This window comes from Muntiacus reevesi, chromosome 7 (genome assembly GCF_963930625.1).
Source record: "Muntiacus reevesi chromosome 7, mMunRee1.1, whole genome shotgun sequence".
Classification (NCBI taxonomy): domain Eukaryota; kingdom Metazoa; phylum Chordata; class Mammalia; order Artiodactyla; family Cervidae; genus Muntiacus; species Muntiacus reevesi.
In genome coordinates, this window is record NC_089255.1 from 16,101,307 (window position 1) to 16,125,625 (window position 24,319).

The 24,319-nt window shown below is 38.6% G+C and overlaps 1 protein-coding gene across 7 annotated transcripts in view; it reads left to right on the forward strand.

The window, feature by feature from the left end:
- Window positions 1-339: 339 nt before the first annotated feature.
- Window positions 340-24,319, forward strand: part of KIF23 (kinesin family member 23) — a 43,737-nt gene continuing 19,757 nt past the window's right edge. For 3 of the 7 annotated variants that reach the window (XM_065940666.1, XM_065940668.1, XM_065940665.1), the window contains exons 1-4: window positions 342-2,482; window positions 4,234-4,303; window positions 5,326-5,454; window positions 10,426-10,531. In XM_065940666.1, coding sequence (XP_065796738.1) covers window positions 2,472-2,482; window positions 4,234-4,303; window positions 5,326-5,454; window positions 10,426-10,531 — 316 coding nt within the window. In that variant the 5' untranslated portion in view covers window positions 342-2,471. Of the gene's footprint in view, window positions 2,483-4,233; window positions 4,304-5,325; window positions 5,455-10,425; window positions 10,532-24,319 lie in introns of those variants that run through there. The other 4 variants (XM_065940662.1, XM_065940664.1, XM_065940663.1 and 1 more) reach the window with 3 other exon arrangements.

Below are 24,319 nucleotides of genomic sequence, written 5' to 3' on the forward strand. Positions count from 1 at the left end.
AGTGAGAACTACTATAGTACTACAAGTAGGGAAATGACATGATCAGATCTGTGATTAGTGGTGAGCTGGCTGCAAAATGGAACCAGGATTGAAAGACGACAGCAGAAGTCTGTTAGGATACTATTTCAGTCATCCAGACAAGAGATGGTAGTGGTCGAGGGGATAGACAGGAGGGTTTTAAAAGCTATTTAGTTGATAGAAATGTCAAGATTTGGTGACTGATCGTTGGAATAGAAGGAGAGGCAAAAGTCAAAGGTGGTACCGTGGGTGGGTGGGTGGGTAGATGGTGATGCTTGAGGAAGAACAGGTTCAGGAGAAGAGATTAGGATGGTGTTCCATGTGAGATGCCTGTGAGGCACCCAAGTGAATTCAGCAGGCTGTTGGACATGTGGCTCTGGAACTCAGAAGAGCAAACATGGGTGGTATGTGAGGCCACAGGAATGGTTGGGAGTGCCTGCACAGCTAGTGAACAGCAGGTGAAAAACCTTAAGCCACAATATTTAAGGCAGAAAAAGGAACTCAAAAATGAGGCTGAGAAAGAGGGGCTAGAAAGCTAGGAGTAAAAGCAAAGACATGAGAAGAGAGGAAATATTTTTTAATCTGTTAAGAGGTCAAGTAAAGTAAGGATCAGATAATTTTGGCATCAATGAAACATTAATCTTGATGAGAAGAGTTCCAATGGAAAGACTGAGGCCAAAGCCAGGCTACCGTGTAATTAAGAGGTAATTGGCCAGCAGCCCAGGCCAATTCCTAAATGATGCAGATCCCAACCTCACACCAGGCTTCCCTGGTGTTTCAGACAGTAAAGAGTCTACCTGCAGTGCAGGAGACCCAGGTTCGATCCCTGGGTTGGGAAGATCCCCTGGAGAAGGAAATGGCAACCCACTCCAGTATTCTTGCCTGGAGAATCCCATGGATGGAGGAGCCTGATAGGTTACAGTCCATGGGGTCTCAAAGAGTTGGACACGACTGAGCGACTTCACTTCTTCTTACTTCTCAACCTCACACTTGACAACAAAGTTCAATGGTTCAAAGACTTAAACATAAAAAAGCAATAGGAAAAATATAAGATTAAAGACACTTTTTAAATGTTAGAGTACAAAAGGCTTTTTTCTGGTGTGACACAAAACAGAAGCCACAGAAGAGAAGGCTGTTAAATTTGCCTACCTTAAAATTTTCCCTAAGCTGTCACAAGGCAACATAAGCAAAATTATGAACTATAAAAAATTTGAGCTCAGATTTTGGATGAGGACTAATTTCCTTAATATGTGAAGAGCTTTTACAAATCAACAAGAAAACTAACAACCCAATAGAACAAGGAGGCAAAGGATATGAACACGATTCTTAGAGCAGGAAATACAAATGGCTGTTGAATACAGGCACAGACACCCAATTTCATTTACCAAAAAAGAAAATTTAAATTTGTGATTTTTTTTTCATCTATTAGATCAACATCCACAGAAAAGTTTGGTAACATTTTGCTGTCTGAAAAATGTGGAAAAACAGGTCCTGTCATACATGCCTTGCAGGATTATGCATTTGGACATTTATGAAGGACAATTTGGCAATACCTGTGGAATATTATGCATGACAAGTATACTCTTTAACACAGTACTTCTCTGTAAAATGAATTTCCAAGTTTATTCACTGTTACTATGTAACAGCAAAGACAGGAACCATCTTTATGTGGAACATTATGGGTTGAGGATATTATGTCTATTCTTACTGGTGTCTGATCCTGTAGAAAGTTGAGGAGAACGGGACTACAGTTCCATGAGAGCAAAGATATAGGTGCGTATTTGATGGTCACTGGTTTAGGGGCAAAGGTCGAATCAGTTCATCTTAGAAAAGAGTGGTTCCGGGAAGAGCTAGAGAAACCAGAGAGGGAGAGTCCTGGAAGGACAAAGAAGAGAGAGAAAGGAAGCCAAGATGATGCGATGATCTGGAAACCAGAAGGTGAGTCTGTCTCTGCACAGGGTAAAGACCAAGGACTGGACACTCCTGGGTCGGAATGACACTGCTGATCTCTGAATCAATCCTGGACTTGCCCTTCCATTGGACTTACTGGGATATGGGAAAAGAAACTCAGTGTCCTCAGAGAATATGGATGGGGTTTATTTCCTAATATCTGAGCCTAGCTTCCCCCTCCAGCCCTGGAGCCCAGACACCAGGCTGCCAGTGCACTGTCTGGGTCGGTCGCCTAGGAGACGCGCACCACATCCTATTGAGCAGGCGCATTTTCTGAGGCCACGCCCCTTCCCGCAGGCGGGCGCTGATTGGCCCGTTTGAAATGCGCCAGGCGCGAGCTCACCTGGGCCCTCAGCGGCGTTTCCCGGATTCCTCAAGCTCCGCGCTTGAGCCGCGGAGTTGCGGTGCCTGCGGCAGGTCCCGGAGGCCCGCCGATCTCGTCAACCCCCGACCGAGTCCGGCATCCCCTCCGCGTGCGTCTGGGTAGTTCGGAGCTTACTACCATGAAGCCAGCGTGAGTACTGGGCCGCGGAACTGGGGCCGGCGTCTCCCCTCGCTGCGGCAGGTCCCCGGCCGCGCGGTGGGCACCAAGCCCTGTGCCGCCCGGGACCACCAAGCCCCCTCGCCGGGACCGCCCAGGGGGAGACGGGCGTGAAGACCCGTCCTCGGCCACCCGGTCTAGCTCCCCGCCTCCCGGAGTCGGGCGCCTGGCTCCCCGCCCTGGCTACACTCGGCTGGGAAGGGCCGGCCCCACGTTGGGAGGGGCGGGAGGTTTGGGCCGGCACCGCTGCCTCCTGTCCTTTCTCTAATTCCCCTTTCCCTCCCTGGCCGCCCGCACCCGCGGGTTGTATTTTGCCTAATTAGTGCGGGTCGGGGGTCATCTCGCGGGTGGGCCTGGTGTTGTGCCCTGGGTTTGGGGTTGGGTAGGTGGTCTCAGCCCCTGAAGAGCCCTTGGCATCCGGGCGCACTGCCTGCCTTTCCGAGTTTAATTCGGTAGCCTCGGGGCCGCGACCACCCCAGCTCTCCCCCGGGTGTAGGCCAGTTACTTTTGCTCTGTTCTTTGGTCTCAGACAGCCCCGCCCCCGGCCACAAACGCCCACATTCCTCACGAAGTTGGTGACATTTGCGCCGCAGCCTAATTGCTTGACCGCTACTGGGTAACGAAATACTTGTGCAAAGAAGGTTGACTTTATAATCATCATCATGATGTAGCTAGTCGTTCGCAGAAAACAGCTTGTTTTCTTAAAAGGCTAAAGTCAAAATTTTTATCTTTGGGGAAAAATAAAAAAATGTTGAGTTTAAGTAAACCTACCATAATATTTTGCACTTAAAACAGGAATTTATTTGATTTGTTTCATTGGGAAAGTGCTGAGAAAGTATTTTAACAACCTGTATAGTTCAAGCCAATAATTTCACTTAGTGTTAAATGTTTATCTCGTCTATAGATAAATGGGGGGGAGGGGGGAGTGTCATACTTGAGAAGTGGTGAAATAAACCAAAATATCTTTTTCTACTGCCGCTACTTAAAAGAGCACAAAATTGCAGTTTGGGGACCACATTTTGTCTGGGAACAAAGGGTGATAGTTTTAAGAATTCAGTAGTCACTTGTTCTTTAAAAATAAAGACATAAATCTTGATCAAAGGGTGGATTTCTCCATCTGCATTTTTATAATTTAGAAATTAATCACTTGGTCTGCCTTGGCAATGGGCTAAGCACACCATGTGTGCTTTTACGAAATGCCTTTTGTGATAAGTGTGCTCATTTATCTGTTGAGTTTTCAAATTTGTAATGCCTGTAAAATTCTTGGTCAAGAAAGCAAACCACTTAACATACAGAACTATAAGTAGATATTAAAAAAACCCAGGGGTCTATCAGGCAGATCACTTTACCAGTGCTGACCAGGTAATTCCGATTGACTGGTTTAAGATTCTACTCCTGGGAGTGGTTGGAACTCTAAGTTAGGTATTAAGTGACAATTTGGTGACATGGAACTTAGCACAGATAACTCCATTTTGGGCCTGTTCTTTCTCTTTTTGGTGCCACAAATGTCTCCTAAGCCAAATTTTAATTACTTTTAAGTTACACATGTCAGAAACACTCTCCTACTAAGGCAGTTTGTACATATTCATATTATTTGGGGCATAGTGTTTTGGAACTGCTAAAGAGTAATTTTATAACCCCTAGGAAGATTGTCTCTGTATGAACTATAGGTCAGGTTTTTATATATTAGTGTTGAACTGAAGTGTTTTTGTTTCTATGACCAGGAGGACTAAGACACCCAGGAAACCACCAGTGAAAAAAGGATCCCAAACGAGTCTTAAAGACCCAGTTGGGGTAAGGTCTGCCTATGAATTTGTGTATTCTTTCTTCAATCCCTTTATGTTTTGTATGCTTGAAAGGGACAGAGATGTGGAAGTGGAATCAAAGAACATTTAGCTAAAAGGACTCTACTAAATTGCTTAAGGCTGGTTTCAGCTTTGAAATTTTGTTTCTGTGTAGGATTTTTTAGTCCAGTAAAATGAAGCCTTTGGTTGTCAGTTGCATACTTCCTGTAACTACTTATATTTGAAAAGCTAGATAATGAAAAAATATTCTTCAACTGTCTTGGAGATATTCTTCATAGTCTCTGGGATGGGGGGAAGCTTTGTGCTTGGATGAACATCTCTCCTATCTTTACGACAGTTATATAGTAACTTACTGCACACTTCAAGAGGAAAGCCCCAAACTCCACGCTATTGGGGATCAAGTTTTATAGACTCTGGTTTAGAACAGTTTCATTTATCTCGTGACTACTCTATGAACTTCACTAGTTTCAGGCTTGGGAACTTTTAAAAGCAAATGGTAAATAAAAGAAAGTTGGCTTGCTCTGTTTTTTTTTTTTTTTTTTTTTTTAAATTTTCCCTTTATTGGCACTGGAGTGTTATCTCTTTATCTGAGTTGTGGGAACCAGATGCTTTTCATATACAGCTAAACAACTTTCTCCCAACCCTATCACTGATTAAGAAGATGACGTTTTGAATCTTGCACTTTAGTGTATTGTGTTAAGCTGGCAAGTTTTAACTGACATCCAATTCCAAACAATCCTAACAGCTTTTGAGATACTTTTCATTGTGTGATATGGTCTTGATTTTTAGAGTTTTCATTTTGTGTGCATTTAAAATTCTCTCATATCTAATATATCTGTTTTGCATTTGACAGTCAGCAAGTTGGGTAGCAGATTTTTGGCTTCCATAGCTGTTTATATAGCTCTCTTAAGTTTAGATGTCAAATGTTTGTTGATGAATGAATAAATGAATGAAGGAAAAGTCAGGTAAAAAGTCAACCTTTGTTCTTTAAGCACCCTCTTGTATTTTCAGGTGTACTGTAGGGTACGCCCACTGAGCCTTCCTGAGCAAGAGTGTTGCATAGAAGTAATCAATAATACAACAGTTCAGCTTCATACTCCTGAGGGTTACAGACTCAACAGAAATGGAGACTATAAGGAGGTAATTCTGTTTGGAACCAACTGTTTTTAATTGATAGGTTCTTTCTTGAATTGGTTTTCTATTTTTTAAATATGACAAAATTCATGTTTCCACTTTATTGAAAGACTTACTTAACTTCAGTCTAACAACCATATTAAAAGTGTCTAATGTGTGGGTTGTATAAACACGCTTTTGGTATACTGAGATTAAAAGATTGTTTTTAGATGATAATTTCTTATACTGGATATTTATTGCTTTTTAGAGCATACGTTAAGTGAAGTTGCTCAGTCGTGTCTGAGTCTTTGCGACCCCATGGACTGTAGCCTACCACGCTCCTCTATCCATGGGATTTTCCAGGCAAGAGTATTGGAGTGGGTTGCCATTTCCTTCTCCAGAGCATCTTCCCAACCCAGGGATTGAATCCTGGACTCCCGCATTGTAGACAGACGCTTTACCATCTGAGCCACCAGGATAGTTTAATGTGGAATGATATCTGATTGTTTTCTAGGCAGTTATATATATATATAGTTCCATGTGTGGGATTGAAGTAACATTTAATAGGCGTTGTATACTTGAATCGATTTCTTATGAAGTGTTTTTATTTTTGTAAAATGTTAAGCAGAGTTCAGTTCAGTAAACATGTGCTAAGCTGGAGGGTGGAAGGAGACTTTTAAAAATGAGTAAGACAGGCTCCTTGCTTTTATGGAGCTTATAACTTAGTTCGGAGCACAGATGCTAAGCAAGTAATGCTCATAGGTGACAGAGATGTGCTTAAAGAAATGGACTCTGGGAATGCAGGAAAAAAAAGATTAATTCAGGCTGTCAAGTCTTGTAGCTGCCTTTCCTCTTTTATGTACACTACTCCAGGGAGATTGTTAGTCAGTAGCCTACGAGTGGCCTCTCTGGTGATGTCATGTGATGGACACATCTTTGTCTTCATTATGCTCTGTTTCTCAGCAACACTGTCCTGTCTTCCCCCTCGAACTTTCCATGTTCTGTCTTTTATCCTTAGCTTTACACGTTGATTATATGGTAATAATTTTGGAAATTTTATCTTCAGCCTATATCTTTTCTCTAAACGGAACATCCACTGTTTGCATGCCACATAGGCATGTCCAAAAGAACTCTTGATTCTTTTTCCCTTCTAGATCAGTACTTCCCTTGTTTTTTCTTGTCAATAAATAGCACCACCACCATCTATTTGCTCAAATCGGAAACCTTGTCCCTACCTTTCTCTTGGGGGCTTTCCTAGTAGCTCAGTTGGTAAAGAATCTGCCTGCAGTGCAGGAGACCTGGGTTTGATCCCTGGTTCAGGAAGAGCCCCCTGGAGAAGGAAATGGCAACCCACTCCAGTACTCTTGCCTGGAGAATTCCTTGGACAGAGGAGCCTGGCAGGCTACAGTCCATGGGATCATAAAGAGTCGGATGTGACTGTGTGACCAACTTTCACTTTTCTCTTATACCTGCTCATATCCAGTTCATCAGTAGATCCTATCAGGTCTACTCCAATGTATATCTTGAAACTGTCCCTTTATTTCTGTCTCTACTGCTGCTACCCTTGTTTGAGGTCTGTTATTAATTATGGAGACTAGTGTTTCTCAAACTGTCTGTGGTAAAGAAGCAACTTTTTTACTTTCAGTGCTTTGTGACTGATACTTTTATACAGCTTTGCCACAAGAAACTGTTACACAATTGTTAGGCAAAGTTAGACAAAGGAGAACTGGTTTTTAATCTGTTCAGAGTAAGCTCACTGATCACATGCTGGGATGTTGCAACCATGTGAAATGACTACAGAGGTTCTGAGCAATTACTCTCTATCTCTGTAATTACTTCCCCTGGACAGGAGACTGATAGCTTTCATAGGGGCACTGGGCCGCTTGCTGACCATACTTTGAGTGGCATTGACAAGACTATGCTGAAGCCAACTGGACCACCTGCTTCCATTCTGAATCTTCTCTGATCTGTTGCCACAGAGCAGCCAGTCAAAGCAGAAGTCAGACCTCACTATTTTCCTTTTTTTTTTAAATTGAAGTACAGTTAAGTTACAGTGTTGTATTAGCCTCTGGTATACAGCAAAGTGATTCAGTTGTACATATATGTACGTATTCTTTTTCATATTCTTTTCGTTTATAGTTTACTACAATATACTGACTACACCTGCCTGTACTATACAGTAGGATGTTGTTATTTATCTATTTTATATATGTTGTTGTTCAGTTGCTAAGTTGTGTCTGACTCTTTGCGACCTCATGGACTGCAGCACACTAGGCTTCCCTGTCCTCCAATATCTCCCAGGGTTTGCTCAAACTCATGTCCATTCAGTCAGTGATGCCATCCAACCAGCTCATCCTCTGTTGCCCCCTTCTCCTCCTGCCTTCAATCTTTCCCAGCATCAGGGTCTTAGTACTTTGTATCTCCTAATCCCAAACTCTTAATTTATACCCCCCACCACCATTTTTCTTTTTAAAGCCTTCTAAAGGATAAAGTTTTAAAATGGGAAAATCCTGCTTAATCTGCCTGCTATCTAATTTCTCCACCTTACCTGTTAGTACTCATCCAATCCTGAATTGCTTGGATAAGCTGGAATCCTGCCTCAGGCCTTTTGCCTCAGCTCTTAGCAAGATGGCTCCTCATCCTCAGGTTTAGCTTAAATCACCTCCTCTGAGAGTATGTCCAGACCACCCCCATCAGAAGTAGCGCCACTCCTACTTCTGTCCTGGTCTGTACTCTATACTTCCCTAATAGCACTTAACACCATCTGTAGACTTATTTACGTGTTTATGGTCTCTTTCCCCAGGTGTAATATACTCTTCTAGGGGATATGCACCTTATGTGTCCTGTTTGCCAAATACTCAGTAAATATGGAGTAAGCATGAAGGAATGGTTTGGGAAGGCTTCATGGAAGAGTAGGACTTTGAGAATGTAAAACAGTTAAGAAGTGACTTATTGAATTTTACTTTTATTAGAGTTAATTTCATGTATGTGTAAACAGTACAAAAGCTTTAGTGGGGATTAGAGGTTCTCAGTGTCTTGTGACAGAAGGCAACAGTGGATAATGGGAAAATGTTAGAATGGAAATGACTTTGACAGCAATTAGCTTCATTGGCTTGGGCAAGTTCCTTCTTGGCCTCAGTTTTCTTCACTTGGAAGAGGGTGGGGGTTGCTCATGAGGACTTGGAGGTCATCTGATTGACCTATCTCCACTATCCTGTGTATCCTTTCAGTTTCAGGATTCTTTGTTCTTCCTTTGAATTTTAAAGCTGTTTTCTAAAGGGCTTTCCTCATAGCTCAGTTGGTAAAGGATCTGCCTGCAATGCAGGAGACCCCAGTTTGATTCCTGGGTTGGGAAGATCTTGCTGGAGAAGGGATAAGCTACCCACTCCAGTATTCTTGGGCTTTCCTTGTGGCTCAGCTGGTAAAGAAACTGCCTGCAATGCAGGAGACCGGGGTTCAGTCCCTGGGTTGGGAAGATCCCCTGGAGAAGGGAAAGGCTACCCACTCCAGTATTTTGGCCTGGAGAATTCTGTGAATCTCCATGTAAAGAAATTATATAGAATCTCCATGAAAGGTCATGGGGTTGCAAAGAGTCAGACACGACTGAGTGACTTTCACTTTCAAAGCTGTTTCACAGCATTGGAATAAAGACAGGTGAGAATTAGCTGAAGTATGTGATATGCTAGACAGTGTTTGAGATATGATTAGTATTAAGTGTGAGCTGTGTTGTTATGATGATGATAATGATGTATTTCAGTCCTAATCTATACTAGTCTCCTTTTGGGGGACAAAACTGCTAATAGTTTTCATAAGGGTTATGATATTGATATCTGAGCAGGCTGAATTTAAGATAAAAGGTATAAAACAGGAAAAAGGGGCCACGTGATAAAGGCTATAATCCATAATAAATTCTAGTGAATACTCATGCACCAAATAACAGCATTAATGTTCATGGAGCAAAAACTGCAAGAAATTCAGGAAACCTACAGGAACAGTTGCAATGTCTACAGCCTACTAAAACTAGGAAATAATAAAAATAGAATAGAATTCCAGTGTTTGGACAGTTAGGTCATTTTAGTTTACCTTGAAATGTATTTGTTTACCCCAGTCTCTAATCTTATTTTCCAGTTGGAGTTTGGTAATGTTTTTGATAGTATAGCTGTACTTTATGTTATGTTGAAAGATCTGAGAATTGAAGTATTACTGCATTTTATTTTATTTATTTATTTATTTATTTATTGTATTACTGCATTTTAAAGGTCACAGTTATTTAAAGTTTATTTCACATAAGAACACAGATCAGAGATTTCCCTGGGGGTCCAGTGGTTAAGACTCAATCCTTCCACTGCAGAGGGCATGGGTTCCATTCCTGGTTAGGGAACTAGGGTCCTGCATGCCTTGCAGTGTGGTTAAAAAAACAGCAACAACTCAGATGAGATTATATTGACAGTTATTTTCTAGTTTTAAAAAAGCAATACATCAAAACTCTTAATTTTTTGCTGTTATGCTATTTTAAAATGACACCTTTATTTTTAAAAAAAAGCAGTAAAGTAGTGTATGAAGTAATGCTTGAGGATTTTCACAAATCTGTGACTGAATTGTTATAATACCTTTTGATCTTCTTTGTCACTTAATTAAAACAAAATCAGCCTTAGTCTATGAAGCATAAGTAGACTTAAGACTTTTCTACATATATACTTTTCTATATATGTGTGTGTGTGTATACATATATATATATATAACTCTTCAATAGTTGTAACCATACTATACTTCAGTACTATAACCATAAATATTTACCAGTTTATAATTGGTATAATTTAAGTATGTCATGACTTTTTAAAGGTTTCAAGTTTCAAGTTTATTGATATTTTTTCTTTTCATGTCTAGATTTAAGTGTTCATAAGGAAACATCTGAATGTGTTTAAGCAGGTGTATTTCTATCCTAGATATAGTGCAATTCCATTTACGTGCTTTTTAAAACTTTTTCCTTCTCCACAGACTCAGTATTCATTTAAACAAGTATTTGGCACTCATACCACCCAAAAGGAGCTCTTTGATGTTGTGGCTAATCCTTTGGTAGATGACCTCATTCATGGCAAAAATGGTATGACTCTTGAGTTTTGCTGAATTTTACTTTTCTGGTAAAACTTTTTTGATACTCACATATTTACTTTATGTTTGGCCTTGAACCCAGTTAATTTGTCAGGGTTGTGTTAAACGTGCTTTTTTGAGCAGTTGATTTTATTTTTTAATTCACTTATTTTTTAAAATATCATATTGGAGTATAGTTGATTTACAGTGTGGTGTTAGTTTCGGGTGTATAGCTAAGTGATTCAGTTGTACATATATCCATTCTTTTCCGATTCTCTCCCCATGTAGGTTATACAGAATGCTGAGAAGGTTTCCTGTGCTGTGAGCAGGTCCTTGTTGGTTTTCTGTTTTAATAGAGCAGTGTGCGTATGTCGGCCTCAGACTCCCAATTTATCCCTTTCCTTTGGTACCCTTTGGTAATCTTAGGTTTGTTTTCTAGGTCTGTGAGACTGTTTCTGTTTTATAAATAGGTTTATTGGTATAATTTTTTTTTTTTTTTAGATTCTACATGTAAGGGATATCATGTGATATTTGTCTTTCTCTGATTTAGTTCACTTATTCACTTAGTATGATAATCTTCAGGTCCATCCATGTTGCTGCAAATGACGTTATTTCATTCTTTTTATGGCTGACTAATATTCTGTTTGATATATGTACCACACCTTTATCCATTCATCAGTCGATGGACATTTGAAGTGGCTTCTATGTCTTGGCTGTTGTAAGCAGCACTGCAGTGAGCACTGGGGTGCATGTATCCTTTCAAACCATAGTTTTCTCTGAATATATGCCCCAGTAGTGGTATTGCTGCATCTTATGGTAGCTCTATTTTTAGTTTTTTAAGGAATTTCCATACTGTTCTCCTAGTGGTGTACCAGTGTACATTCCCACCAACACTGTAGGAGGGTTCCCTTATCTCCACACCCTCTCCAGCATTTATTGTGGGTAGACTGTTTGATGATGGCTATTCTGACCAGAGTGAGGGGATATCTCATTGTGGTTTTAATTTGCATTTCTCTAATAACTAGCAATGCTGAGCATCTTTTCATGTGCCTCTTGGCCATCTGTATATCTTCTTTGGGGAAATGTCTATTTAGGTCTTCTGCCCATTTTTTATTTGATTGTTTTGGATGTAGAACTGCATGAACTGTATTTTGGAGATTAATCCCTTGTTGGTCACATCATTTACAAAAGTTTTCTCCCAGTCTGTTGGTTGTTTTTTCATTTTGTTGATGGTTTTCTCTACTGTGCAAAAGATTTACATTTTAATTAGGTCCCATTTGTTTTTGTTTTTATTTTTATTACCCTTGAAGATGGGTCCAAAAATTATCTCACTATGACTTAGTCAAAGTGTATGCTGCCTGTGTTTTCCTCTAAGAGCTTTATAGTAGCTTTACATTTAGGTCTTTAATCTATTTTGAGTTTATTTTTGTGTATGGTGTTCGAGAATATTCTAATTTCATTATTTTTACATGTAGCTGTCAAGTTTTCCCAGCACCACTTATTGAAGAGACTCTTTTCTCCATTGTATATCCTTGCCTCCTTTGTTGTAAATTGACCATAAGTGTGTGTTTCTGGGCTTTCTTTCCTGTTCCTTTGACCTATAATTTTTTGTGTTTTTTTGTGGTTTTGTATTTTTTTTTTGCCAGTACTATAGCATTTCGGAGAAGGCAGTGGCACCCCCACTCCAGTACTCTTGCCTGGGAAATCCCATGGATGGAGGAACCTGGTGGGCTGCAGTCCATGGAGTCACACAGAGTTGGACATGGCTGAAGCGACTTAGCAGCAGCAGCAGCACTGTAGCATTTTGATTTCTATAGGTTTGTAGTGTAGTCTGAAGTCAGGGAGCTTGATTCCTCCCACTTCGTTTTTCTTTCAAAGGATTGCTTTGACTAGTGGGGTGTTTCCATATAAATGTAAAAAAATTTTTGTTCTAGTTATATCAAAAATGCCGTTGGAAATTTGAGAGAAACTGCACTGAATCTGTAGATTGCCTTGGGTAGTATTTTCATTTTGACAGTATTGATTCTTCCAATCCAAGAACAGGGTATAACTTTCCATTTGTTTGTGTCATCTTCAGTTTCTTTCTTCAGTGTCTTATAGTTTTCAGAGTACAGATCTTTTGCCTCCCTAGATAGGTTCAGTCCTAGGTTTATTCTTTTTGATGTGATAGTAAATGGGATTATTTCCTTAAGTTCTCTTTCTAGTCTTTCATTGTTAGTGTATAGGAATGCAAGAGATTTCTGTGTATTAATTTTGTATCCTGCAAGTTTACCAGATTCATTGAGGAGCTGTAGTAGTTTTCTGGTAGCATCTTTAAGATTTTCTATATGTTATATCATGTCATCTTCTAACAGTGACAGTTTTACTTCTTTTCCTTCTGGACTTCTTTTTCATTTCTACTCTGATTGTTGTGGCTAGGACTTTTAACACTATGTTAAATAAAAGTGGTGAGTAAACATCTTCATCTTGTTCCTAATCTTAGAGGGAATGCTTTCAGCTTTTCACCACAGAGTATTGACATAAACTGCAGGTTTGTCATATATGGCCTTTATTATGTTGAGGTGTGTATTCTCTTTATGCTCACTTTCTGGAGAGGTTTTTGGCAAAAGCATTTTCTGCATTTATTGAGATGATCAAAGGATTTTTATTCCTCAGTTTGCTAATGTGGTGTATCACACTGACTGATTTGTAGATACTGAAAAATGCTGTATCCTTGAGATAAATCTCACTTGATAATAGTTTAAGATCCTTTTTATGTGTTGACTGAAAAGATGAACAACGTCAGAGTTGCAAGTTAAGTTTTATTTGGGGCAAAATGAGGACTGCAGCCCAGGAGGCAGCACCTCAGATAGCTCTGAGAGACTGGTTTAAAGAGGTAGTGGGGGAGAGTCAATGTGTAAGATTTTGGTGAAGGGGGATTTCAAAACAATCAAGGGCTTACTTTACAAGAGCTTTTCTGCTAGTCATGAGGAGCTGATGTCACTATGAAGGGATTTAGTGATTTTCTAGATATGAAGAGAGGCACGGATTTGGATCAGTTCCTAAAAATATCTAACTATCTAAAGACCTGTTCCACCAGTTTCTCTAGAGCACAGAGTGACTCACTCTCCAGCCTGAATTCCCCTCAAGGGGTGTTGAAGCTTGGCAGCTAAAGGAACATAGGGTTCAGGTGGCAAATGCGCTTCTTGTTGTTCAGTTGCTGGCAAGTGCTCTTGGCAAGTGCCAGTTTGTAGTTGATAATGTATTGTTGGTTGTGCTTTGCTAGTATTTTGTTGAGAATTTTAGCATCTATACCCCTCAGTCATGTTTGCCTGTAATTTTCTTTTTTGTGATAATTCTTCTCTGATTTTGGTATCAGGATGATGTGGCCTTATAGAATGAGTCTGGGAGAGTTCCTTTCTCTGCAGTTGTTTTAGAAGAGTTTTAGAAGAATAGATGTTAACTATTCTCTAAACATTTGATAGAATTCTCCTGTGAAACTGTCTGGTCTTGGACTTTTGTTTGTTGGGAGTGCCTTTTTTTTTTTTTTTTTTTTTTAATGAAGTATAGTTGATTTACAATGTTATGTTAATTTCTTCTGTACTGCAGAGTGACTCAGTTATACACATATATATTCTTTTTTATACTTTCAATTATGGTTTGTCACAGGATAGTAAATATATTTCCTTTTGCTATATGGTAGGACCTTGTTCATCCATCATATGTATAATAATTTGCCTCTACTAACTCCCAACTCCTATTCCTTCCCTCTAGTACTCCCTTTTCTCTGAGACCACAAATCTATTCTCTATATCTGTGAGTCTGTTTTTGTTTTGTAGATATGTTGATTTGTGTCATATTTCAGTTCCACATATAAGTTTTACCATGTTATTTGTCTTTTTCTGACTTAGTATGGTCATCTCTAAATCCATCCTTGTTGCTGCAAATGGCATTGTTTCATTCTTTTTTTCTTGGCTGGGTGATATTCCAGTATCTCTGTGTATGTAAGTGTGTGCACCATATCTTTATCTGTTCATCTGTCAGTGAACATTCATGTTGTTTCCATGTCTTGGCTACTGTAAACCATGGACACTGGGGTGCATGTATCCTTTCAAAACTCGGTTTTCTTTAGATATATGTCCAGGAGTGGGATTGCTGCCTCCTGTAATAGCTCTAATTTAGGTTTTTAAGTAACCTTCATACTGTTCTTCTTTGTGGTATACCAATTTACAAACCCACCAACAATATAGAAGGGTTCTCTTTTCTTCAGGCCCTCTCCAGCATTTGCTATTTGTAGACTTCTTGATGAGGGCCATTCTGACTGGTGTGAGGTGGTACCTTGTTGTAGTTCTGAATTGCATTTCTCTAATAACTAGTGATGCTGATCATCTTTTCATGTGGCTCTTGGCACCAAAAAATTGATGCTTTTGAACTATGGTGTTGGAGAAGAGTCTTGAAAGTCACTTGGACTGCAAGGAGATCCAACCAGTCCATCCTAAAGGAGATCAGTCCTGGGTGTTCATTGGAAGGACTGATGCTGAAGCTGAAACTCCAATACTTTGGCCACCTCATGCGAAGAGTTGACTCATTGGAAAAGACCCTGATTCTGGGAGGGATTGGGGGCAGGAGAAGAAGGGGATGACAGAGGATGAGATGGCTGGATGGCATCACCAACTCCATGGACATGAGTTTGGGTAGACTCCAGGAGTTGGTGATGGACAGGAGGCCTGGCGTGCTGCGATTCATGAGGTCACAAAGAGTCGGACATGACTGAGTGACTGAACTGAATTGAACTGAATAACTAGTGATGCTGATCATCTTTTCATGTGCCTCTTGGCCATCTGTATGTCATCTTCAGGGAAATGTCTCTAAACAGACATTTAGAGACTTCTTCTGTCCATTTTATGATTGGGTTGATTGTTTTTGTAAAAGAGATGCATATTGTTGTTGTTCAGTTGCTCAGTTGTGTCTGACTCTGTGACCCCACGGACTGCAGCATGCCAAGCTTCCCTGTCTTTCACCAACTCCCAGAGCTTGCTTAGAGTCATGTCCATTGAGTCAGTGATGCCATCCAACCATCTCATCCTCCGTCATCCCTTTCTCCTCCTGCCTTCAATCTTTCCCAGCATCAGGGTCTTTTCCAGTGAGTCTTTTGGCTCTTTGCATCAGGTGGCCAAAGTATTGGAGCTTCAGCATCAGTTCTTCCAATGAATATTTAGGACTGATTTCCTTTAGGATTGACTGATTTGATCTCCTTGCAGTCCAAGGGACTCTCAAGAGTCTTCTCCAACATCATACTTCAAAAGCATCAATTCTTTGGCACTCAGCCTTCTTTATGGTCCAACTCTCACATCCATACATGATTACTGGAAAAACCATAGCTTTGACTATATGGACTTTTGTTGGCAAAGTAATGTCTGCTTTTTAATACACTGTCTAGGTTTGTCACAGCTTTTCTTCCAAGGAGCAAGCATCTTAATTTTATGGATGCAGCCACCTTTGGCAGTGATTTTGGAGCTGAAGAAAATAAAGTCTGTCACTATTTCCATTGTTTCCCTATTTGCCATGAAGTGATGGGATCAGATTCCATGATCTTAGTTTTTTTTATTGAGTTTTAAGCCAGCTTTTTCACTCTCCTCTTTCACCTTCAAGCGGCTCTTTAGTTCCTTTTTGCCCTCTATTGTAAGGGTGGTGTCACCTGCATATCTGAGGTTATTGGTATTTCTCCTTGCAATCTTGATTCCAGCTTGTGCTTCATCCAGCCCCTCATGTCCCATGATGTACTCTGCATATAAGTTAAATAAGCAGGGTGCGTGGGTTTGTATTTTGGAGATTAATCCCTTGTTGGTCACATCATTTGTAAATGTTTTCTCCCAGTCTGTTGGTTGTCTTTTCATTTTATTGCTGGTTTCCTTTTCTGTGCAAAACTTGTACGTTTGGTTAGGTCCCATTTGCTTCTTTTTGCTTTTATTTTTATTGCCTTGGGAGACTAACCCAAGAAAACATTTGTTACTGTTTATGTCAAAAACATCTTGCCTATGTTCTCTTCTAGAAGTTTTATGATATCCTCTTATTTTGTTTGCTTTCTGGCCATACCGTGTGGCATGCAGGTTAGTTTCTCAACCAGGGATTGAACCTGGGCTGCCACAGTGAAAGCACCAAATCCTAACCAGTAGACCACCCAGTGTCTTACGAGTACTTATATTATTAAGCCATTTTGAGTTTATTTTTGTGTTTGATGTAAGGGTATGTTCTTCCTTCATCAATTTACATGTGGCTATCCTCTTTGAGAGTCCCTTGGACTGCAAGGAGATCCAACCAGTCCATCCTAAAGGAGATCAGTCCTCGGCGTTCGTTGGAAGGACTGATGTTGAAGCTGAAACTCCAATACTTTGGCCACCTGATGTGAAGAGCCAACTCATTTGAAAAGACCCTGATGCTGGGAAAGATTGAGGGCAGGAGGAGAAGGGGACGACAGAGGATGAGATGATTGGATGGCATCACTGACTCAATGGACATGGGCTTGGGTGGACTCCGGGAGTTGGTGATGGACAGGGAGGCCTGGTGTGCTGTGGTTCATGGGGTCGCAAAGAGTCGGATACGAGTCGGATACGACTGAGCGACTGAACTCAACCGACTGATCCTCTTTCCCAACACTACTTGCCAAAGACACTGTCTTTTCTCCATTGTATATTCTTGTTTCCTTTGTCAAAGATTAGTTGTTAAAAAAAAAAAAAAAAAGATTAATTGTCTATAGATGTGTGGGTTTCCTTTGGGGTTCTCTGTTCTATTGATCCACATATCTGTTTTTGTGCCAATATACTGTTGCTTTGATTATTGTAGCCTTGTAGTATTGTCTGAAGTTTGGGAGAGTTATGTTGCTGGCTCTGTTCTTTTCCCTCAGGATTGCTTTGGCAATTCTGGGTCTTTTGGCTTCATGTTAATTTTAGTATTATTTGTTCCATTTTTGTGAAAACTACCATTGTTAATTTAATAGAAGTCACATTAAATCTGTAGATTGCTTTGGGTAGTCTGGCCATTTTAGAAAAATTAATTTTTCCAATCCAAGACCAGAGGGTATATTTTTCTATTTCTTTGAATCATTTTTTTAATTTCCTTTACTAATGTTTTGTAACTCTCAGCATGTAAGTTTTTCACCTCCTTGGTGAGATTCATTCCTAAGCATTTTATGTATTTTAGTGTGAGTTTTAAAGGGATTGTTTATTTGTTGTTGTTCAGATGCCAAGTCATGTCCAACTCTTGACTGCCTCATGGACTGCAGCATGCCAGGCTTCCCAGTCCCTCCATTTCTTGTTTATTTACATTCACTTTTTGCTATTTCATTGTTAGTGTAAAGAAATGCCACTGATTTCTGTATGGATACAAGATTAATCTTGTATCCTGCTACCTTGCTGAATTCGTTTATCAGTTCTAGTGGTTTTGTGTGGAAGAACCACTTCAGGGTTTTCTATATATGTTATCATGTCATCTGTGTATAATGACAATTTTACCTCTTCCCGACCAATGTAATTACCTTTTATTTCTTTTTCTTGTCTGATTGCTGTGACTAGCACTTCCAATTCTATGTTGAAGAGAAGTGGTGAAAGTGGACATCCTTGTCTTATTACAGATTTTAGTGGGAAGGCTTTCAGCTTTTCACCATTTTCTGTGGGTTTGTCACAAATAGCTTTTATTATATTGAGATATGTTCCCTCTATACCCAGTTTCAGAAGGATTTATATCATGAATGGATATTGAATTTTGTCAAATGCTTTTTCCACATCTATTGAGCTAATCTTATGGGTTTTGTCCTTTTTTTAAATTAATGTGGTATATCACATTGATTTTATGTATGTTGAATCATTCTTGGAATCCTGGGATGAATCCAACTTGGTCATACTATATGACTTTTTTTATATGTTGTCGGATTTCAGTTTGCTAGTATTTTGGGAATTTTTGTGTCCTTTTTCATCAAAGATATTGGCTTGTAATTTTCTCTTTTTTTGTGGTATCCTTGTCTAGTTTTGGTATCAGGGTGATGGTGGCCTTGTTGAATGAGTTTGGGAGTGTTCCTGATTTTGCAACTTTTTGGAATACTTTCAGAAGGATAGATGTTAACACTTCCCTAAATGTGTGATAGAATTTTCCTGTGAGACCATGAGGTTCTGGACTTTTGTTTGCTGGAGGTTTTAATCACAGTTTCAATTTTAGTACTTATGATTGGTCTTTTCATATTTTCTATTTTTTCCTGGTTAGTCTTTGGGAATTATACCTAAGAATTTGTCCATTTCTTCTATGTTACCCATTTTATTGGCAAACACTTAATTGTGGTAGTCTCTTCTGATTGAATGTATTTCTCTAGTCTTCTTTTTCAATTCTAATTTTCTTGATTTGATCCCTCTCCCTTTTTTTCATGAGGAGTCTGGGGCTATAGGTTTGTGAATTTTATATACCTTTTCAAATAACTACCTTTTAGTTTCATTGCTCTTTTCTGTTTTCTTTATCTCTGTTTTATTTCTGCTCCAATCTTAATGATTTCTCTTTCTTTTTACTCTGAGTTCCATTCGTTCTTTCTCTAGTTGCTTTCGATATCAGGTTATGTTCTTAAGATTATTTTTGTATTTTCTAGTGCTTTTTTTTTTTTTTTACAATTGCAAAAAGATACTTATCTTTTTAATTGAAATATATATGATAATGTATAAATTTATAAGGTTACAGCACCTTATAATGTATAATTAAATCATTTATATATTGTAATGTGATTGCCATTGTAGCAATAATTAGCACCTCTATCATATTTCATAATTATTCTTTCTTTTTAGTGGTTGGAATAATTAAGTTCTAGTCTCTTAGCAAGTTGGATATTTGTACAGTTGTTATTTAGTCACTAAGTCGTGTCCAACTCTTTGTAACCTATGGGCTGTAGCCTGCCAGGCTTCTCTTGCCAGGATTTCCCAGGCAAGAATACTAGAGTGGGTTGCCATTTCTTTCTTTCTTTTTTTTTTTTTTCCCATTTCTATCTCCATTATAATATAGTAAGTACTGTTGTCTATATTCACTGTACTGTGCATTATATCTCTAGGTCTTATTTACACTTGTTGTAAGTAGTAAACTTAACATCTCTTCTCTCCTCCCACTTACCGTTCCCAAGTAACCACTGTTTTACTCGATTTTTACAAGTTTGGCTTTATAAAATTCCATCAAAGTACTTGTCTGACTTAGCCTACTTAGCATAATGTACTCAAGGTTTATTCAGGTTGTCTCAAATGGCAAGATTTTATTCCTTATGAAAGTTGCTCAGTTGTGTCTGACTCTGCGACCCCATGGACTATACAGTCCATGGAACTCTCCAGGCCAGAATACTGGAGTGGTAGCTGTTCCCTTCTCCAGGGTATCTTCCCAACCGAGGGATCAAACCTAGGCCTCCCACATTGCAGGCAGATTCTTTACCAGCTGAGTCACCAGGGAAGCCCATTCCTTATTATGACTGAATAATATTCCGTTGTGTCCATATAACATGTTTTCTTTGTCCATTGGTTTGTGGACACTTGGGCTGTTTCCATGTCTTGGCTATTGTAAATAATTCTGAAACGAATGGGTGGGGGGTGTAAATATCTTTTCAAGGTAGTTTTTAAATTTTCTTCAGATAGATACCTACATGGACTTATGTATTATTTATCTTTAAAGTCTGGGTCATATGAAAAGTTCTGCTTTTGGTTTTCTGAAGAACTTCCATACTGTTTTCCACAGTGCCTTCAGCAATTTACATTCCCGCTGACAGGGCATAAGGGTTCCCTTTTCTTCACATCCTGCCAAACACTTGTTATCTCATCTTCTTGATGATTGCCTTGATGATGATTAACGTGCATGAGGTGATAGCTCATTTTGTTAATTGTTCCTTTGCTGTGCAAAAGCTCTTAAGTTTGATGTAGTCCCATTGGTTGATTTTTGCTTTTGTTGTTTGAGATTTTGCTGTCATATTTAAAAAATTGCCAAAACCAATGTTGAGGAACTTCTCTCCTATGTTTCATTCTAGGATTTTTTTTATAGTATCAGGTTTTGTGTTTGAGTAAATTATGTTTGATCCATTTTTAGTAAATTTTTGTGAGTTGTGTAAGATAGTGGTCCAATTTCATTGCTTTACACGTGTTTATCCAGTTTTCCCAACACCAATTGTTGAAGTGATCTTTTCCACATTGATGCTCTTGGGTGGCTCCCTTGTCAAATATAAGTTGACTGTATGGTCTGGGTTAATTCTGGGCTCTTTATTCTGTTCTTGGTCTGTGTGGCTATTTTTGTGCCAGTAGCATGCTGTTTTTATTTCTGTAGTTTTATAGTTCAGCTTGAAGTCCGGAAGTATGTGATACCTCCAGCTTTGTTCTTTTTCCTCAGGATTACTTTGACTTTTGGGGTCTTTTGTAGTTCCATACAAATTCTAGGATTTTTTTTTTTTTCTATATCTGTGAAGAATACTATTAATGTCTTGATAGGGATTGTATTGAATCTGTAAATTTTGAGTATTATAGACATTTTAGCAATATTCTTTCAGACCATAAGCATATATATTTTTCTGTTTGTTGTGTCTTTTATTTCAGCAGTCTCATAGTTTTTGTTGTACAGATCTTTTACTTCCATTGTTAAATTTATTCCTAAGTAATTTACTGTTTTGATGCTCTTACACATGGAATAATTTTACTTCTTTATCATATGTTTCTCCTGAGTATATAGAAGTGCAACTAATTTCTATATGTTGATGTTGTATCCTGCAACTTTACTGACAACATAGATTATTTCTGACAGTTTTTTGGTAGAGTCATTGATATTTTCTATATACAGGATCATATCACCTACATTTCTGTAGATAGAAAGAATAAGAAAAACTTACTAAAAGAATAAGTTTTACTTATTCTTCCCCTATTTGGATGCCTTCTTTGTCTTATTCCTGAATTTAGAAGTAAAACTTTCAGTCTTTCTCCATTGAGAGAGACTAACAGCTAACATGTATGTTAGCTGTGCATTTGTTATACATGAACTTCATTATGTTTAGGTATGTTTCTTCTGTACCCAATTTGCTAAAGGTTTTTATCATGAAAGAATATTGTATTTTGTCAAATGATTTTTCTGCGTCTATTGAGATGATCATGTGATTTTTATCTTTTATCTTATTAATATGTTTACATTTACTGATTTCTATATGTTGAACCATCCTTACATTCAAGGCATAAATCCCCCTTGGTTGTTATGTACAGTTCTTTTTAACTGTTCTTGAATTCAGTTTGCTGATACTTTGCCGAGACTTTCCGTTCCTATATACATCAGGGATATTGGTCTATAGTTCTCATTTCCTGTGGTGTCATTACCTGGCTTTGGTTTCAGGTTAATGGTGGCCTCATAGAATGCATTTGAAAGTTCCCTTCTCAGATTTTTGTGAAGAGCTCGAGAAGGACTGATGTTGGTGATTCTTCCAATGTCTGGTAGAATTCTTCAGTGTAGCCATCTTGTCCTGGGGTTTTCTCTGTTGGGAGGTTTATGATTACTGATTTAATCTATTTGGTTATTATTGGTCTGTTCACATTTTCTATTTCTTCCTGGTTCATCTATTTGGTTATTATTGGTCTGTTCACATTTTCTATTTCTTCCTGGTTCAGTTCTCTTTTTAAAATTTATGCTTTATATTGGAGTATAGTTGATTAAGAATGTCATGTTAGTGTACAGCAAAGTGGTTCACCTCTGCGTATACTTGTATCTGTTCTTTTTCAGATTCTTTTCCCATTTAGGTTATTACATAATATTGACTAGAGTTCCCTGTGCTATATAGTAGGTCCTTGTTGGTGATCTGTTTTAAATGAGTGGTGTGTTTATGTCAATCCCAAACTACCAATTTACCCCTTCCCTTTGGTAACCCCGTTAAGTTTGTTTTCTAAGCCTGTGAGTTTGTTTCTGTTTTGTAAATAGGCACATTTATCATTTTTATTTTTTTTAGATTGTGCATATAAGCAATATCATGTGAAATTTGACTTAATTCCACTTAGTCTGATAATCTACAGGTCCATCAATATTATGCAAATGGAATCATTTCATTCATGTTAATGGCTGAGTAATATTCCATGTGTATGTATACCACAATTTCTTTATCTCTTCCTCTGTTGATGGAAATTTAGGTTGCTTCCATGTCCTGGCTATTGTAAATAGTCCTGCAGTGAACACTGAGGGGCATGTATCTTTTTGAATTATAGTTTTCTCCAGGTATATTCCCAGTAGTGGGATTGTTGGATCTTCTTTTCCAGTTTGGATTCCTTTTATTTCTTCTTCTAGGACTTCCAAAACTATGTTAAATAAAACTGGCAATAGTGGATATCCTTTTCTTGTTCCTGAGCTTAATGGGAATGCATTCCACTTTTCACCATTGAGTAAGTTGACGTTAGCTGTAGGTTTTTCACATATGGCCTTTATTGTGTTCCCTTAGGACCCACTTTCTGGACAGTTTATCAAATGCTTGTTGAATTTTTTCAAAGGCATTTCTACACCTATTGAGATGATCATATGGCTTTTATTCTTCAGTTTGTTAATGTAGTGTATCACACTGATCTGCAGATATTGAAAAATTGTTGCATACCTGGGATAAATCCCTCTTGATCATGGGGTGTGATCCTTTTAATGTATTGTTAGGTTCGCTTTACTAGTACTTTGCTGAGGATTTCTGTGTCTTTGTTTATCAAAAGATGAGCAGCGTATTTATCTGTGTAATTTTTTTTTTTTTTTTGAGGTATTCTTGACTTTTTTTTATCAGGATTATAATGGCCTCATAGAATGGGATTATTTCTTCCTCTGCAATTTTTTGGGATATTTTCAGAGGGATAGATATTGACTCTTCTTTAAATGTTTGATGATATTTACCTGTGGAGCCATCAGCTTCTGGACTTTTTTTGTTAGGATTTTTCTAGTCAGTTTCAATTTCAGTACTTGTGATTGGTCAGCAAACCAGATTTTAGTTTCATTGCTCCTTTCTATTGTTTTCTTCATCTCTGTTTAAATCTGCTCTGATCTTTATAAATTCTTCCCTTCTGCCTGCTTTGGGTTTTGATTGTTCTTTATCTAGTTGCTTTGGTGGTGGTGGTGGTTTAGTCTCTTAAGTCGTGTCCCGCACTTGCGACCCCATGGACTGACTGTAGCCTGCCAGGCTCCTCTATCCATGGGATTCTCCCGGCAAGAACACCAGAGTGGGTTGCCATTTCTTTCTCCAGGGGATCTTCCCGACCCAGGAATTGAACCTGGGTCTCTTACATTCTCCTACAGAAAGAATCTGCAGGCGGATTCTTTATCGACTGAGCTACGAAGTTGCTTTAAGGTGTAAGGTTAAGTTGTTTGAAATTTTTCTTGTTTTCTGAGATAAGACTGTATTGCTATAAACTTCCCTGTTAGAACTGCTTTTCCTGCATCACGTAGGTTTTTGATTATTATGTTTTGTTGTCATTTGTCTCTAACTATTCTTTGATTTTCTTTTTGATTTCTTTATAGGTTTTTAAATATTATGTTTTTGTTGTCATTTATCTCTAGGTATTTTTTCATTTTCTCTTTGATTTCTTCAGTGATCCATGAGTTGTTTAGTAGCATCGTTTAGCCTCCACTTGTTTGGGGATTTTTGACAGTTTTTTTTCTTGTGATCGATTTCTAACTCTTAGTGCTGTGGTCAGAAAAGAGGCCTGATATGATTTCAATTTTCTTAAATTTACTGAAACTTATTTTGTTATCCAGCATATGATCTATCCTGGAGAATGTTTCACGTGCACCAGCGAAGAATGTGTATTCTGTTGCTTTTGGA